The 18,834-nt window shown below is 26.0% G+C and overlaps 1 protein-coding gene across 1 annotated transcript in view; it reads left to right on the top strand.

Moving 5' to 3' along the window:
* The window catches only part of Cpsf160 (cleavage and polyadenylation specificity factor subunit 1), a 43,287-nt gene that overhangs the window by 17,125 nt on the left and 7,328 nt on the right, over positions 1–18,834 (top strand). The window contains exons 11-26 of the mRNA XM_016051469.4: positions 1,114–1,278; positions 2,100–2,157; positions 4,408–4,502; positions 5,404–6,096; positions 9,482–9,630; positions 10,467–10,562; positions 10,647–10,719; positions 11,382–11,485; positions 11,580–11,685; positions 11,791–11,880; positions 12,088–12,216; positions 13,306–13,458; positions 14,168–14,375; positions 15,669–15,898; positions 17,437–17,505; positions 17,589–17,672. Of these exons, the coding sequence (XP_015906955.3) occupies positions 1,114–1,278; positions 2,100–2,157; positions 4,408–4,502; positions 5,404–6,096; positions 9,482–9,630; positions 10,467–10,562; positions 10,647–10,719; positions 11,382–11,485; positions 11,580–11,685; positions 11,791–11,880; positions 12,088–12,216; positions 13,306–13,458; positions 14,168–14,375; positions 15,669–15,898; positions 17,437–17,505; positions 17,589–17,672 (2,502 nt within the window). The remainder of the gene's footprint in view (positions 1–1,113; positions 1,279–2,099; positions 2,158–4,407; positions 4,503–5,403; positions 6,097–9,481; positions 9,631–10,466; positions 10,563–10,646; positions 10,720–11,381; positions 11,486–11,579; positions 11,686–11,790; positions 11,881–12,087; positions 12,217–13,305; positions 13,459–14,167; positions 14,376–15,668; positions 15,899–17,436; positions 17,506–17,588; positions 17,673–18,834) is intronic.

The following is an 18,834-nucleotide window of genomic DNA, read 5'->3' as shown; positions in this document are numbered from 1 at the left end:
TGTTCAGTACTAGTGATTTTAAGTCTTGGCTATTGTTTTATATGAGTTATGTTTATGTGTATTTTGTAATTTCATTATTATCATATGATTTGGTTAATTTTTTTGACATCCTTTTGAAGTAGTGTTTCTCTTTTGTCTAAATTAAGTTTCATAATTGAAATCAATTGAGCATTATTATTTAGTATCAGCTAAAAGTTTTAATAATGAGGATACTTATGACATTTTTCAAAATATCAAAATATAAATAAATTATGGCGGGATTATACAGTGGGGAAGTAATCCTGCAATAATTTGTTTAGCTTTTAATATTTCAGAAACATTTTTTTCAGCATTTGAAACTTCAAGGTTTACTTGAATTCACTTTTCTCTAAACTTCTGATTTTTAAATTACTAATGGAGGGGAAACAGAATTTGCTAAGAATAGTTTTTACCACAGTACAATGTTTTCTTAAGCTTCAAGCAAAGCTTCAATTATTTTTTATTTTGCATACCATCTTGCTGAAAAGAATCTTCTAAACTTTAAAACAGGCTAATATCTTATATATTAAAAAAATATCAAAAATTATTTAAAAAAAAAATTAGGCAGGAAGGCAATGTTAAAGTTAACATTAATTAAAAATTCTTAGTGTATGTTTTATGAGTCCAAATAATTCATTAATGGAATTACTTTACAAGCATTGAAAAATTATGTTATAAACACTTTTCATGAATAAAAATTGACTTTTCATAATTTTGAAATTTTGTGCCATTTTTATAATTTATCATAGGTTAGGGATTTTGAACATTTAATATCAATTAATTAGTTATTTAAATTGTATATTTTAGTTATTTATTTAAAGTTATTTAAATTACATTAAAAATCATTTATTTATTTAAATTGCATATCATTAACTACAAAGTGGCAAAAGAATCTTCTTAGAACAGCTTTAAGTGAAAAAAATTATAAGGAATTTAGAAATATTCTTAAATTAAATACAGTGTATGCATATAGTTACATAAAAATTTAAGGGGTGATATATTTTAAACAGTATTTCTGCTTTATTTCTTCTACTTAATAAATTTCATGTGATATAGTGATGAAAAAAACTATATATTTTTTCTTTCTTTCTTTAGATGTGTGTCTGTGATGATGGCTATTTATTCCTTGGATCACGTTTAGGAAATTCCCTTCTGTTAAGGTATACTGAAAAGGTGGATAATAATAATATTATGGATGTGGATATTGGAATCAGAACAGACATGCTAAGACAAAGTACTGAAGATAAACAAAGTGAAGAAGTAAGAATGTGTTTTCAAAATATCATAAAATTACATTGTTTATTCAATTTGTATGAGAAAAAAACAAATATCAGAAATCAATTAATTTTTTATTATAGATATACATCTCTAACTTTTCTTCTTCAGTTTTCATCAGAGTCCTAAAGACATTTATAATAATTTTTTTTGTAGATTTGTCCTTAGTTTTCAATTAAAAAATAAAATTTTTGTGTTAAAGTTTATTCTTAATACAAAATTGTTCTTTTATAATTTAATTTTATTGTTCTGTTTTATCTAAAAGCTTGGCATCTGCTTAATTTACGTTTTCAATTGTTACAAAAAAATTTCCATTTTCTGAATTTTTATAACACATCTAAAAAAAAGAAACATTTTTTTTTAAATTATAGCTTTTCTTTCATTTTTCTTCTTTTTTTTTCTTTCATTTCTCTTCTTCCTTTCTTTTTCTATTTTATTGAAAACATTATAAGATTAATTAATGGATTATTTTTACAAAAAGAAGATCTAGCGTTATTTAATCTTTATTTATTTCTCAGTTTAATTTAAAGTCTGTCTAAATCTCTGAGTGATTCACTATTGATTTGAGTATAAATCCACTGATTAATTCTGCAGTTTCCAAGTTTTGTTACTGATATTTAAATGGTAATGTATGCAGCATACTTGAAATGGCAAGCTAACTGGTCTCTAGAGCAATTGGGTGCACTTTTGCATTATTTGTATAAGGGCCATGAAAAATTTGAGTGTTTAATTAATAGGTCGTTGGTGTGCATTATGGAAAAGAGCAAGCTATCAAATTTTGAAATCTATTTGTCTTTTTATTTCAGATTACTGAAGAATCTGCTGCTAAAAAAGCACGTTTAGACACAATGGATGATTGGATGGGTAATTATTTATATTCTTTGAAAGTGATCACTACATTATATAAACTTGTTTAGGTAATTTAGTAACATTTTTACATATAAGTTTGTGTAAATAATTCCTTCATGTTACTAACTAACTTTTCCAGATTTATGAGGCATAAGTAACATTTGTCTATTTGTGGCAATGAATATTAAGTCAAAGACTACACAAAAAAGTTTTGAGATAATCGTAAAAATCATATTTCCCCCCTTGAACTTTTATGAACACAGTATGACTATTTTGAGAGCATTCATTCTAACAATTTATCAGATCACTAAAAATTTAAAACTATTTGCTTCTAAATATTTATCTTGTTTAATCAATCGCTGTTCTTAAAACAACATGAAGCTGAAATATATCTGTTAAATTAAGATATACTACTGTGTATTTTGGTGTATAAATCAACCTGTTGAATAAATTGACCCCTATTTTTGTTTATGAGATAGCAAATTTTTGCTATGTTATTTGTCGCTACTGTCGATTGTTGAGAAAACCAAATATGAAAATTTCTAAATTTAAAATATTGGAAAAATGTGGATTCCAATGCTATTGTAAATTTTTTTTAAAAGTGTGGAATTTCAATTTTTTTTGGATGGGGATAAAGAGGATTTTTTTGTGAGACTGTTGAGAAAGCCAATTATGAAAATTTCTAAACTTAAAATATTAGAAAAATGTGGATTCAAATGCTATTGTAAAATTTTTAAAAAAGTGTGGAATTTTAAATTCTTTGGGTAAGGATGAAGAGGATTTTTTGTGAGACTGTTGAGAAAACCAAATATGAAAATTTCTAAACTTAAAATATTAGAAAAATGTGGATTCAAATGCTATTGTAAAATTTTTGAAAAAGTGTGGAATTTCAAATTTTTTGGATGGGGATGAGGAGGATATTTTGTGATACTGTTCAGATGAGTATGAAATAGAATCAATTGTGAAATAGGATCCGTATGATAACACTGCTAGCCATATTGACCATCTGTAACCCAGATGATGTTCTGAAAATTTTAGATTTTGTTATAGTTTTTTAAATGAAAAGATTGATGCAGAGTTATTCATATCTGTCTCATTGTTTATTATGCATAGATGTTTCGTGCTCAACAAATGCCTGACTTTATTGCACGTGTATGTATAAGGCGATACTCTGCCTTTTGTGAAATTTTAGGAGTTTGTTAGGTCAACTTATACACCAGGATGTAGGGCAGGATGCAATAGCAGTTGCTAATGTGATGTTTGATTAAAATCTTAAAATATAGGTGTTCTTGTATTGAAAGTGGTTAAACTAGTAAAGAGTATGTTTTGTAGATTTAATGATCTTCACTATTTAAAAAAAATGCTTTAATGAAAAACAGCATTCAGGTTCTAGAATGGGTAACTCATTTTTATATTAACTTTTCTAAAGTTTGATTTGTGTGCTGTTTATTTAAAATATTTTGTGTACTTCTTTATCTTTATTTCTACTGTTCAGGAGTAGAAATTACGAAAATTTAGTTATTGCTCCATGGACGAGTGACTAAAAAATCTCACAAGTTCATATACATTTTTACTTGTTCGCTTTTTAATTCATATTAGATCAGAATATTTTTTTAAGCAAAGTAAATTGAGTAAATTTAAATAAAAAACTACTGTATAAAGAATATGTAATGTTCACAATTATAATGAAATGTGCTATTTCTTGATAATATCATAGACCATAACCTGCAACTGAAAATAAAAAAACCAAAACAGTATACCATCTTTTTACATTGATTGCTGGCTTGGGAGACCACTTATTATTTCATGGTAGTCCCATTTAATTTTTTAGTGGTCATGGATATATGGACCATAGTTAATTTTGAGTCCTGCTACTGTATAACAAAACACTTAATATTTTACTTGATGTATACTTTACAAGGAATGTTGTTTTTTTTCTTCTGTGTTATCAATATAACGTAGGCCTACCAAATTCGTTAGAATTTTTTTTTGAGCATATTCACACAGCAATTATCTATGTAAATTTTTAAGTTCTCTCACTCCTGATAAGGTGAGTTTTGAATTTTAAATACGAATTGAGTTGTCAAAAAATGAAAACAAATTACTCAAATAAAGCATGTCTAATTCTAAGATGGCTAAATTTGTATTCAGTGTTTGATATTTTGTTTCATAAATTATAATTTCTTCAATTTTGCTCCAGTTTTGTAAAACTGTTTCCATTCATTGCATTTCCATACAAATCAAGTTTTTTTATTAATATTTTAGCATCTGATGTGGCATTGATTCAAGATCCGGAAGAGTTGGAAGTATATGGAGACGATTCCCAAACAACGAAGCAATTAACATCTTATTCTTTTGAAGTAAAAACAAATTGGTGTTTATATTGTTGTATTTTGATGAATATTATCATAAATGCTGTAAATGTTGATAAAATGATTTTATTGATATAAACAGCTCATATTAAGTATAACCTGATATAGACTGTCTACTTATAGTTGTACAATAGACTATTGATTGTTATTCACTCTAAATCTTCTGAAGAGCCAGCTTGTTGAATATATCACACATATTTTAAAAATATTGGAAGAAAGGCATAACATTTGTTTTAAAATCATTTGCACAAAGTTTGAAAGCATGTAAATATTAAATTACTTCAATGCATCACAATTGCATAGTAAAAAGGTGTGATGTTATAAATGAATTTTTTAATTTCTTTAATTTATAAATAAGTGTTCTGATTGTTTAATTTATAAAAATCTCTTAGTAATTATTTTTATTTAAAATTTTTTTTTCAATGTATAATTATGGTGGGAAAAAAAGCAGATTTTTTAAAAAGTTATTTTTACATATATCTCCTTTTGTTACGAGTGCTTAAGATTCATTTTGGGATAATATTTTTTCTCATTATAGTACTATTTTACTTTATGATGTCACATGACTATTTATTTATCGTATCTTTACTTGTAGCTTAATGTTTGTAAGCACTTAGAAGATTAACTTGATAAAGTAACCTTATTTTATATATTATTATTATTTTTGGTGATTTCAATTTGCACACATAATTGCTAAACTTTATAAATATTGCCAAAGTTATCTTTATCAATTTGAAGTAATTTTTTATTTTTACTGTTAAAGTTTCTTCAGAATATTTCTTAGGTATGATATTGACTTTGCAAGAATTGATATGTATGTAACAATTTTTGAAATTTGTGGTTCTGTGTTGTTTTTACTATAATTATTTAAACTTTTTTCTTTTAATAGGTCTGTGACAGCTTGCTAAATGTGGGTCCATGCGGTAAAATTTGTATGGGAGAGCCTGCATTTTTATCTGAAGAGTTCTCTGGAAACGATGATCCTGATCTTGAGTTGGTTACAACTTCTGGTTATGGAAAAAATGGAGCACTTTCTATCATCCAAAGGTCAGTTCGACCACAAGTTGTTACAACGTTTGAATTACCTGGTTGTGTTGACATGTGGACTGTTGTTGGTCCTATTATTCAGGAATCACAGAAAATTGAAGAAAAAACTGCAGAAGTGAAAGAAGAGGATAGTGAGGAAAACTTAAACAAGAGTGCACAACTTCTTAAAGATTCACATGCTTTTCTGATACTTAGCAGAAATGACAGCAGCATGATTTTACAAACTGGTCAGGAAATAAATGAATTAGATCATAGTGGTTTTAGTACTCAAGCGCCAACTATATTTGCTGGAAATCTTGGCAGCAACAAGTTTATTGTGCAAGTGTCACAGATGGGTGTACGTTTACTGTTAGGATCACGCCAAGTACAACATATTCCTCTAGATGTTGGATCTCCTATAATTTGGGCATCTGTTTCTGATCCATATGTTGTAATCATGAGTGCAGAAGGTACAGTAGTACAATTAATGCTAAGATCTGATGATTTCGGCACTGGTTCACGGCTAGCAGTATCTAGACCTCAACTGGCACAAGTGGTAAGTTATAAGTATTATTCATATTATAATTAAACAGAGTTGGCAAAATCGTGATTTTTTTGTTTTAGAAAAAAAAGGGTTTTATTTGATTAAAATCATGTTTTTTTATTTATTATTATTTAAATTAGATTTCTTTGTACTTGCCAAATTATTGTGGTGACAATTGCCAAATTTAGTACTAATGCATTTTACAACTAAGGCCTATCTCAAATCATCACCAACACATACAAATAAAGTAAGATGAAAATATCTGTCTAGAAATAATGATCACAAGGGAAGATAATTTACTTAAGCAATTTGAATGATGATTAACTCAATTATCAGGATTTACTCATTAAAATTAATTTGACCATGTGGCATAATAAAATAAGGTCATAACAAATTATACTAAACTAAATCAACATGTGACAAACAGATTTGGAGAACATTTAAAGAAAAGGAATTGCACTATTGCACTGCTAGAGTCAATTGAATTTAAAGTCACTTATCTTGCAGATGTGCTAGACTTGGCTTGAAATCTTGAGGAGCTGATAAACTTTATAGGTATCAGGTTATTATTCTCTGGATATATATATATATATCAATTGTTCAGTCCTGTTGCAGCAATTGTTTCAGGGTTAATGTATATTTTGCTTCAGAATTTCTATCAAAAACCTCTTCTTTTTTTTAATCACCTTCCACTGAGCTCACCAGGTCTTAACCCTCTCTTCCTCACCCCTGTTTTGCCCCTCTTCTCAGGTTTCCTCTCTTCTTATCCAAAAATTGGGAGACCAAAACTGCTTAAGTTATTCACAGAGAGGCTATCTCAGACACTCAGACAGTTTGGGTAGAAATAGGTTGACTGATACTCATAAAAAGGAAAAAGAGTTGTAGCAACACTACATTATCTGATAAAATGTATTAGTACTTAATATTATTTAAACGCACTAATATAGTTAAAATAGTTAATATTTTTTACTAATATGTTGAAAATTTTTACAAACTAATCACTGAATATCATGGTTATATTTGTTCAAGCTAAATATCTTAAAATTTTTAAAATATAGAGGCAATTTTTCAGTTACATAGCCAATGAAGTGTAAATTAATTTAGATCATAATACGTTGATGAAATAAAAAATTATTCTCTAAAATTATATTTTAATTATTTGGGATTAGTTTTTCTTGACAGAACGAGTCTTTCTTCACTATTGATATACTTTAACTGTATAATTGAAGTAAGTTTATTACCAGCAAATTATTTTACATACAGCTAATGAAAAATCATAGTTTGAAAATTTTATGCCACTTTTATCTAATTATTAATTAACATACATACCCTTTCATTATTTCTTTGGATAAAAACTTCATTATCAATGAAATTAAACTTTATAAAAAATCATAACCAAAAGAATATATTTATAAATAATATTATATTAAAATAATCCTAAAAGATTTAAAATAAAAAAAAGTCAGGCGATTTAAATCAATGATTTAAAAAAAAAAAAAAAAATCAAGTGAAAGTTAGAAATTCTAAAAATTAGGATATTCAAATGCTCAGTAATTTAAGTACCTTGGTTTTCAAATAGGGTATCAAATGCCAGTGTAATCAATATGGCCATCAATTGAGTTAGAGAAGAATGGCATTATATTTCACATAATTTTTATGTTCATTTTATAGAAAATTTGCACTCAAAATGACATAATAAATTGTTGTACTTGACTCTTATCTCTTCCTAAGCTAGAAGATTGCAGAAAACATTATTAAGCTATATTTTTTACAAGTTACTCATTTAATTTTTTATAAGTTGCATTTTTTTATGTCCTATTGTCCAAATGAATGCAGGGTTTATAATTGTCCTGATTTCAGCTTTTTGTCCTAATATTCATATCTTGAGAACATACCATTTTCTGTGAATACATGCGAAAATTTTGAAATAATCGATTTGAAGAATCAAAAGATTTTTATTTTTGTTCCAACAGTTTTTTATTTGAATTAATCATGCTAGTAAAAATCGGAAAATTTAAGAGATCAGACTTAGGGACCGTTCCACAATACGTGGCTCAGGCATTATAGCTGTGTTTTCAACTACAAGATTTATAATGGAATCAATGCCTTATGGGATTCTTTGGTTCATGCATGACTAATAACTTAACTTTATGGGAATTCAGTAAGCTTGTAAAAACGTAACTTCAGTAATGGTTTTAAAAATTTTAACGTAATGGATTCAGGGGATATACACTTATATATTATTTTCAGAAAATGCAATTACAACTTTTATAGAATGTTTTTTTTTGTAGTTTCACGATTATTGATTTATCTATTTTCTCTGTTTTTCAAAGTAATTAATTTCAATAAACAGTAAAACATCATGGAATTTTCGAATGGTGAATTGAAGGATCATCCATTAAATTACTTTTATACATAAATGTTATGCAGCATATTCACTGTTTTCATTTTGAGATTTACCCTACTTTAAACTAATTGATTAAGAAAGCCTTGAACTTGATTACGAATTTTTATCAAATATTGGTATGAGGAAATATCAACTGATTGATACTGGTTGTTTTTTTATTGCAACAGTATTATAAAATTTTTATGCATATTGATCTCAAACTATTACAAGTTGTTCAGTACTCTATTAATAAAATAATATTGGAAACTGTTAAAACTTTCTTCTGTTATAAACATAACAATTGAAATTAAAAATAGTATAATTTGTTATTTTTCTGTAATAAAATTTGCCTTCATTGTAATTAATTAGAGCACTTTCTACTTTTTTTAGTTTTATCATTTGCCCTTTTTAAGAGTAGTTTGGTATATTACCTGATTGAAAAATTCATTCTCTTCAAAATTAAGCAAATATGAAATAATAGTTAACATGTTTCCAGCCCTTCTAAAATAGGCACCCGTTTTCAAGACTTACCTGATGTGAAAAAATATAAAAAGCAACAAGAAAATACACAGTTGCCTCTAGGGTAAAATGTATTTCCGTGCGTTATAGAGAGGAGGGAGGAACTAATGTCGTCAGCAAGAGAACCAGCATTTGAATGAATAAAACAAGATTTCAGGGTATCAAAATGAGCTGATGTAACTGGGGTGGAATAATTTTAGCATTATTGAGATTGAATTTATGCCCAAGATTCCAACAGTGCTAAGCAATTGTAGATTTCTCAAATTCTTGATAACGGACATATCTATCTAGTTCCTTAAGTGTACATTTTAAAGCGCGTCTAGTTTGCCAGATGTAGTCAAAGTCGCACTGATAAGGAATGTGGTACTTAATTTAGGAGACTTGCTAGATATCATACAGATTTTTACTTTTAATAAAGATTCAACTCATATTCATGGATATTTTTCTTTGTTGTATGATAATTATTTTCCTAAAACAAATTTAATATTTTAGAAATCCAAAGTTTGCACTCTATGCGTTTATAAGGACGTGAGTGGTGTATTCAGTACTATCCCAAGAAGTACTGAAGAAGAAACCAAGTCTCAACCAAAGCAAAGTGCGCCCGCTGTAAACATTGATGATGTCATGAAAATGAATCCTGAGTAAGTACATACTAATAGGGCCACAGGTTATAATAGTCTGTAGTGTGGAGGAGAGTGTAGGGCAACATATTTTAATTGCAAGTAGTGTAGCACCAACTATAAATGTAACTATAAATGCAACAGTGGTAAACGATTTATGGGTTGGAGCCTGGAAAGTTTGTGTTTTTTTCTTTTAATGTTACATCCCTAATATAATTTTTTTTTGATAAAAAACCGGTTTTTTCCAACCCTGCCAAATTTAATGATAAAATTTTTCCAATTGTAATTTTTTGTTAAATTTTTTTTTTTTGCATTTAAAAAATAAAATCAAAAATAAGAGAATGTTAATATCTTATGCAAGCATTGCTCATACCCACCAGACGACCATAACTGCTCTCAGCTGTATTAAAAACCTGCTGCTACATTAAAAAAAAGTTATAATTTTGATCTAAAAGTTTCCATTTAAATGTGTTAGGTATACATGAATTTTTTTTTAACTTTGAATAATCTAACAATGACAAGTATTTATTTAGAATAAATGGTCTACCATTTCCTCTGTAACTACATCTTTCTTTTTTAGATGTTTATTATTATGATATGCATTCCAACAAAATGTAATCCTAATTTTAATAATATTTCCAATTAATATGCTATGCATCCCAATGAAATACTTTAACAAAATATTCACTTATAAATTGGTTTACTTGTTTAGTTTGGATAGTTGAAAATAATGCTTTTCAGTTTTTCTTCCTTCATAGTTTTATCTATTATATTTAATTCTTTCATATATTCTTAATTTTATTCTTTTATTTATTAATTTTTAATAGCTTTATTAAATTCATAATTTTTACTTTTAGAGCTGTTGATGATGAAGATGCTTTATTGTATGGTGAACCTGCTCTTTCAAATGAAAAATCGATTGATGAAGTTAGGATACCCCAAAAGAAAACTAAGTAATATTTTTGTTTGAGTGATTTTTGTAAGCTGAATAGAATCTATAATCAAATTAATTCTAAATATTCAATTACTTTTTTTAGACCTAAAATTGAAGTTAAAGACATTAAACCTACATTTTGGTTGTTTATTGTGAGGGAGAATGGAGTTTTAGAAGTATGTATAGTTTTTTTTGTAATTATGCTCATTGATTATGATCATGATTGAATTTCTATTTGCTCATCAGTTAATTCTTATTTTAAAATAATAAGTTCTACTTTTAATAATTAAATTCAGCCTTGTCCAAATACAATTTAATATATATATATTTTTTAAAATTTTAAATTTATTTTGCAGTAAAACATGAGAATTTTTTTTTATCAACTCATGTTTTTTAAATTGATTTATATTTGACTGTGACCCTTTTATGATGATTTCATAATTGAATTTGTATTAGTTCAACAATGCTCAGTTAGTTTTAAATTAAAAGCTCTTCTTTCAATAATTACTTTCAGCTTTGTCAAAATATAATTTACTATTTTTTTAAATTTTCTTAAGAATGCAAAAAAATTGTTTTAAGTGTATATAATATATATTTTATGTATATTATGTGTAAAGTATATATTTATGAACACTTACAATGTTATGTTCTTTTGAAGCTTAGAAAAATTTAGAAACCCATTCATTTATTTATACATATAAAAACGAACCTTAAAAGTGTTATAAGAAATCAGAATAGATTAAAAACAATTTTTTTAACCACTCAATGAATATATTTTTTTATAGTTTTCATATTTATAATTTTTTTATACTTAATCATTAACCTCATTACTTTTTAGGTTTATTGCTTACCTAGCTATAAGCTGTGTTATTTAGTTAAAAATTTTCCAATGGGTCAGAAATATCTAGTGGACAGTGGTCAAGCATCCACAACTATTTCAAGGTGGGTTTTATTTTAAAAAAATTTATGAATGCAATGTGTAAATATATTTTATTATGTGTTTCACAATATTTTTTGTGTTCTATAATTTTTTTAGTATCACGTCCGACAAAGCTACTGAAAAACAACATGAAGCATTGCCTCTTATACGTGAAATACTTGTTGTTGGCTTAGGAATTAGATCCTCAAGGCCTATGTTGTTGGTAATCTATTTTTTTCTCTTTCAATTCCAAACTTAGCTTCGCTTTAAAATAACTGCATAATTTTTTTCCCCTAAACCTATAATAAATAAATTCTTTTCTATTTAGGCTCGTGCTGATGAAGATTTATTGATATATGAAGCCTTTCCATTTTATGAAACTCAAGTTGAAAACCACCTCAAGCTGAGATTTAGAAAGGTTAACTTCATGATTTTTTATAAAAAAAATTTTTAACTTAAAAAAAACTTTTGATTTAAGTGATCAGAGGTATGGATAAATAACAAGACAATAAATGTTTGCATTTTGAAGAAATCTCTGCTCCTCTCTTTTTGTTTAAATAAAATTCTTATTAATTATTTTTTTTAACAATTCAAGTTTTAAATTTTTTAATTTTTACTATTTTAGCTGAATCATGACATCATAACTAGAGAAAGAAAGTTGTTCAAACCTAAAAAAACAGATGATGATGATAAGCCAGTTGACCACAATCGACGGTGGTTGCGATATTTTGCAGATATTTCTGGCTACAGTGGTGTAAGTATCCCTTGTGGCACTAGACTGTTTTAGGGCGATTTTCAAAGTTACTGTAATTGATAACAAATTATCTTTTATGTAGAATACTTTCTTGCTTTGCACATGGTTTATGCTAGAGAAAAAAAATAATTGTGCTTTTTTTTTTCATTAATCCTTTTTTGTTTTTGAAAAAAAGAAGGAAACTTTATAATTTCTTAAATCTTTTTCATATTTGAGGATCAAGGGGAAGAGCAGTTTAGATCCATGAAAGTTTATTCTAAGAAAAAATGAATTTTAAGACATGAACAGTTTAACATGTTCAGAGATGATTGTGCTCCGGAAAAAATCCCGATTTCCGGATTTTTTGCTAACCGAGATCCGGAAATCTAAGGTCCAGAAGTTTCAAGAAATCATCAATCACAAAAATTCTTGTATATTTTATTTAAAAGCATCAGAACTAGAATTTATACTTGGCATCTCTTTCATTTGTAAGTATTTTTTCTGGTAGAATAATAAATGTGATTGCAGATAATAGTAAAGTTATACATAATTATTAATTTAAATTATGCTGCATATAATTTATTTAGAACTTAATGTAGTGAAAATATCAAAAAAATAAATTTATAAAGACGTTAATTTTTTGAAATGCGTCATTAAGGATTTTACTCAAGAAATTTTCAGGATTTTTGAGTTGGGCTTACAATCACCCCTGCATGTTTCCATCTTCAATCTATAATAACTCTCAGAGAGAACTGATTTTCTACTTTATTGGTTTGTCAAAACTTAGCAATCTCCAAAATGTAGCAGATATTGAATGAATTGTCATTTTTGTGAAAAATGGACTGTTCTTCCTAACTCTTCTTCTTCTGTTCTTCTAAACTGTCCTTCCCTTTTCATCTTCATTATTTTAAGAAAATAAAAGAGAATAATTATTACTCTTAACTAGTTTATATAGTCAATATAATTATATATCTGTGAGAAAATGCAATTGAGAAAGTTTCTTTATAATGTATACTTCAAAAATTATTTTAAAAAAGGATATTAGTTTATTAAAGCTTATAAAAGAAAAAAAAATAATGTTAAGCAATTATAATTAAAATTGTTTTTTAGGTTTTTGTTTGTGGAAATGTTCCTCATTGGTTATTTTTAACAGTACATGGTGAACTCAGAATGCATCCAATGAGTGTTGATGGCACTGTTACTTGCTTTGCACCTTTTCACAATGTAAACTGCCCCAAGGGATTTCTTTATTTCAATAAACAGGTAAGCTATGTCAGTGGCAGTGTATTTTATTATTTTTTTTATCCAATTTTTATTTAAATAATTTCAAAAATATACCCAGTTTTTTTAACAGGAAAAAAATCAACAGAGTGGTTTTTAAATTTTTATTATTGATGAAATTAGTAACAGACAGTCATAAAATATTATTTTGGTGGTACATTTTGTGTGCTGTTGAAATGACTATTTATTTTTCATCGCTATTTTTTTCTTAATTAAAATAAATAATAGTACTTTCAAAATATCGAAGCATAAACTTCACATTTTCAATTAACAGGTTTTAAATTTTGTTCAATTTAAAAATTATTGAAAAATGAAAAATTAAATTTTTTATAGTACTGTGTTTTCTTATAAATGAAAGCTCATTCATTGTTTTTGGATGACGAAATTCTAGTCTGTTGTGAAAATGTGAAATAATTTCAATCCTTAAATTTAGAAACATAAAAAGCGTAACAGATAAAAAGACAAAATGATATTTTTATTTGCTTAACTTTATCCTTTTTTTTTTTGTTTTATTTATTTTTTTTTTTTTACTTAAAATTTTTTTTTAGATATTTGCTTAAGTAATGATGGACTTAGGTAGTTAAATATTTTTTGAAGTAGTAAAATGCTTTAAAGGACTTCATTTTTTATAAAAAAAATTTGTAGTTTTTAAAGTTATAAAGTTAACTTTTAAATGCTTTTCCTAATGTAGGGTGAACTCAGAATTTGTGTTTTGCCTACCCATTTGAATTATGATGCTCCCTGGCCTGTTCGTAAAGTGCCTTTGCGTTGTACACCTCATTTCATCAACTATCACCCAGAAACTAAAACATATTCCATTGTGACAAGTAACATGGAGACTTGTACAAAACTTGTACGTTTTAATGGAGATGAAAAAGAATATGAAATGATTGAAAGAAGTTAGTAAGATCTTAGTAAATTTTATTTATTTCTATTAAGTTATTGGAAAACCAAATATTACAATTCAGCTATTGCTCTTAAACTTTATTTACTGTTATAGATATTTTATGTTTATTTAGTACTTATTTATCTCTTTATTTATTTAGTTAGTATCTTACTTATATTTAGTATCTTAATTTATCTCTTTATTCATAAGTTAATTTTTAGAGTATTGAAGGTGATTTCTATACACTGTTAGTTTTGAAATATAATAAAATTTATGATATAGAGCAATAGCACATTGTTTCTATTAATGTTTTTTTAAATATGGAGACGGATTTTAATATAAATGACTTTTTATTTTTTAATCTTTTTTACACAGATTTTGCTTATCGCTTTTTTATTTATTTAGCACATTGGTTAGAAGGGTATTATAAGTAAAGTTGAAAGTGTAATTCTCCATATTTCTTCTCTATAAAAAATAGAACAAAAATTTTTTTTGGTATTCCCAACTAGCGACAACCAGACTTATTAGTAACAGTTAATACAGAATTACAAAGAAAGATAATATGTTTTAAGACTTTATTCTACATAATTTGTTTAATCAGTTTTATGGCATAGCCACCACTAAAACAAAACAACTACCAAACATTAAGTTAATCTTGTTAAGTTGGAATTGGTAGGACGAAAGTTTAATATATATATAATGAAATAAAGTTCAATAATCAGAAAGATCATAAAATAATGTTATGTATATAGCATTCTACTACTTGATAAATCCGGGATCACCAAATATGATAGCTAATATAGTAAAGATGGCTCAAAAATAATCAAAAATCTTACTTCCACAAAAAAAATCTATTCAATTGCAGACATTTAAGTATACTCCTAATAATAAATAGTTGTATATCTTTGCATGTTAGATTTTGGCAGGATGGGCGTAAATGGGGAAAGAAATTTAAACGTTGCTATCAAGATAAATGAGGTAATGTTTCTAAAGTATTTCTTATGCTGAATCGATTGAGACCAAGTTTGTTGCAATAGGACTAATAATTCAAAAGTTATAATGATTTTATATTAAAAAAGTTCAATGTTTAACTTATACATATTTATGTATTTGAATGCTATCTATCTAAGTATAGTTTCTTATGTCTTATGAGAATGTATAATGCTGATTTTAATTATCGAACTTGTACCAAAAGGAATAATAGTTCTGATGTTGCTAGGGTTTTGTATTATACATATATTTAAAGAATTCAAAATGCTATTTAGATATTAACTTGTATTTATCTATTTATTTTTGTGATTTATAGCGGATGAGCGCTACATGTATCCTTTGACTGAAAGATTTTCCATGCAACTGTTTTCGCCTGTGAGTTGGGAGGCGATACCCAACACTCTCATGGAATTGGAAGAGTGGGAACATGCCACTTGTGTTAAAAACGTTCTGTTGGCTTCAGAAGGTACTCGAAGTGGCTTAAAAGGTTATTTGGCTATGGGAACAAGCTATAATTATGGTGAAGATGTCACCAGCAGAGGAAGGGTATTCACTTTAAATTAGTTTTAATATTTATTCTAATAATTAATAAAAATTAAAGAAAAGAATCAACTTACTTAAAACTACAGTGGAACCTCGATCCATATTTTTTGTTGTTGTATATATTGTCTTGTTTTACTGATCCCGTCATGAATGCTATTCTTATAATGCTAATAATGCACTTTTATATTGTTTCTAATGATAAAAGATTCATGCTGCACCTATCAGGAATTTTAACTATTGAGGAATTGTAACGACTTTAAAAAGTAGAAAATTAAGTTATTTCGTTTTAAATTTTTTTTTTAAAAAAAACAGTAGTTCCTGATTTAAATAATAAAAGGAATAAAGATATATTACAGTTTGGGGAAAATACTTCAAATGTTGCATTTGATGTTTATGCATCAGTTGATGAAAACGTTGAAACTTGTGGTGTGACATTGGTTGGGGAAAAAATGACTGCAGAGACTGAAGAAGTACAAAATGATGCTGATGAAAAGGATAAAATGTGACCACAGCTAGGGGTAGCATTTTTCAAAGGCCTCAAAGCCTTTGAAATAAAAAGAAACTTCATTTATCCTTATGAATTTACAGAAAATTAACAGTAATCTGTTATAAATGTCAATTTTATTTTTGTGTCAAGAAGAAAAGGGTTTGTTAAATTAAAATTTCAAAACATTTTAAATAAATCAATGTATTTTATTTATATTGTAATTGATTTATATTGTATTGCATTGTAAATATTTTTACTTTAATTGCATAATTTTTGAGTACTTATTGAAATTTATTAATTTTTCAAGTCCACTATTTATTACTTTTAATGCATATTCAAATCATTATTTGATATTTCATATTGAACCACATTTACCGTTTTCCCGTACATATCATTTCGCAATTATTAATCCTATGAGAAATGATCAATTGAGATTATTCTATATTATATTTATAACTGAAGCTTGAAATATATATTTTTTACATGTATAATAACATTAAATATACATTTTAGTTATATCCTTTCATTTAAGTCATAAAATCTGACTCTAGAACTATATTTTGAATAAGCATGTCTTTATTTTTAATCAATTTATGATAAATTTTTTTAAATCATTTTTTAATCAATTTTTATTTTATTTTAAAAGTTCCGAGGCTCAAATTCCTCAAAATATTAAAGACAACCATATATTGCTAAATGTGGTTGAAATTACACCTATTATAAAGCGAAGTTTTTCAGTTAACAATTTTATTCGAAAAATATATTTAATTTCTTTTATAAGTTATATAGATTTTTATAATTGATTTTTTTATTTATAAATGGATTTAATAATTACAAAATTTTTTGGATTTTAAAGTATTTAAAATTTTACATCTCTTGAAGTTGTTTTACTTCAAATGAGAAAATTTGAAAGTGAAATACATTGGTTTTAAAAGTTGCAAAAAACGTAAAATTTTATGTAGCAGTTTAAAAAAATTGCTAAATATTTTATTCTACATTATATTTGTGTTATTTTTTTTCTAAAAAATTTCGTTAATTAAAACGATTTTTTTAGATATTTATCTTAGATATCATTGAAGTTGTTCCTGAACCTGGGCAACCACTAACGAAAAATAAAATGAAGGTAATATGTTTAATGTTTTAACTTTGTTATTTATTTATTAAATCAATTTATTACTTAAATAGCAAATATTTCTATTTCTGTAGACTGTTTATTGTAAAGAGCAGAAAGGCCCAGTCACTGCTTTATGTCAAGTTTCAGGTTTCCTGTTGAGTGCTATTGGCCAAAAAGTAAGAAAGATTTTGCTGAATAATTTTTAAGAAAAATGAGTTTGCTTTTTTTAAAGTTTTTTTTCTGTTTTGTTTAGATAATTATGTTTATTATTAATATTTAGTACATTTTAAAGATATTTGTGTATATATATCTTAATTTTTAAATTTAGACATATACTTATATATTCACTTGATTTTTGTTATTTTCTAAAATTTAAATGTTCTATTGAGACTTTTTTTAAGAAAATGCGCATATTTGTGTTAGATGATCAAAGAATGACATTGAAGATACACGAAATTAAGTTTGATATCTTAACATTTTATATCTTTAATTTTAAAACAAAAACAATATATTTTACAATTATATATCATTTGCAATTGTTTGCATTGTATGTGTGATTTGAAAGCATATTTTTTGCTATTAATTTTTGTAATTAGTACCTTTGTAAATATAATAAACTAGAAAAATAAGTAATAATAAAAAAATATTGAATTAATGCTGATAAGACCCTTGTTTTTAACCATAGTCCTGGTGATTTGGAGTTCTAAACTTGCAATGTCTGATAGCTTTTACTCTTTTATTATTAAATTCCATTAAAATTAATTCACTATTCAAAAGGCAATCCACATAATCTTGAAACATTTTCATTTTAAGAAATAGATTTTTTTTTAAAAATTAATCCTTAAAAATTTTTTTGGAATTTTTAAATTAAATTTCACGGATACAGTAAATGTTGAATTGTTGTATCCTTATTTCTTATTTACCCTGTTTTGACATTTGTAAATATAATTAAAGAAGAGTTTATATTTAATTTATTCAAGGCTTTATCTTAAAAATTGGCATATGTTCAGTGGCAGAATTTTTAAGATTTTAAAATTTTTCAAAATATTTTCATTTATGTGCTTGTCCTTATTTTTGCTTTATGTATGATTAAATGAAGATCATAAAATAATTATATTTATGAAATAATTAAATGAAGATTTGCTCTTTTGATGATTTATCTTATCAAATGAAAAATTTCTTTTTAATTCTTTCTTTCTGAAGTCTCAATGTTTTTAGTTAGAGTTTTTTAAGAAGTGTAATTCTTTTCTATTATTTTGATTTTTCTATTTTAATATAACAAGAATTTTTTTTTATCCTTGTGAGAAAATTCCAAGTACAAATAAATAAATAAAAATA

The sequence above is a fragment of the Parasteatoda tepidariorum genome, chromosome 3, assembly GCF_982258835.1.
Source record: "Parasteatoda tepidariorum strain Cologne lab strain chromosome 3, Ptep-v5.0, whole genome shotgun sequence".
NCBI lineage: Eukaryota > Metazoa > Arthropoda > Arachnida > Araneae > Theridiidae > Parasteatoda > Parasteatoda tepidariorum.
This window is presented reverse-complemented; position numbering and strand designations above follow the sequence as displayed.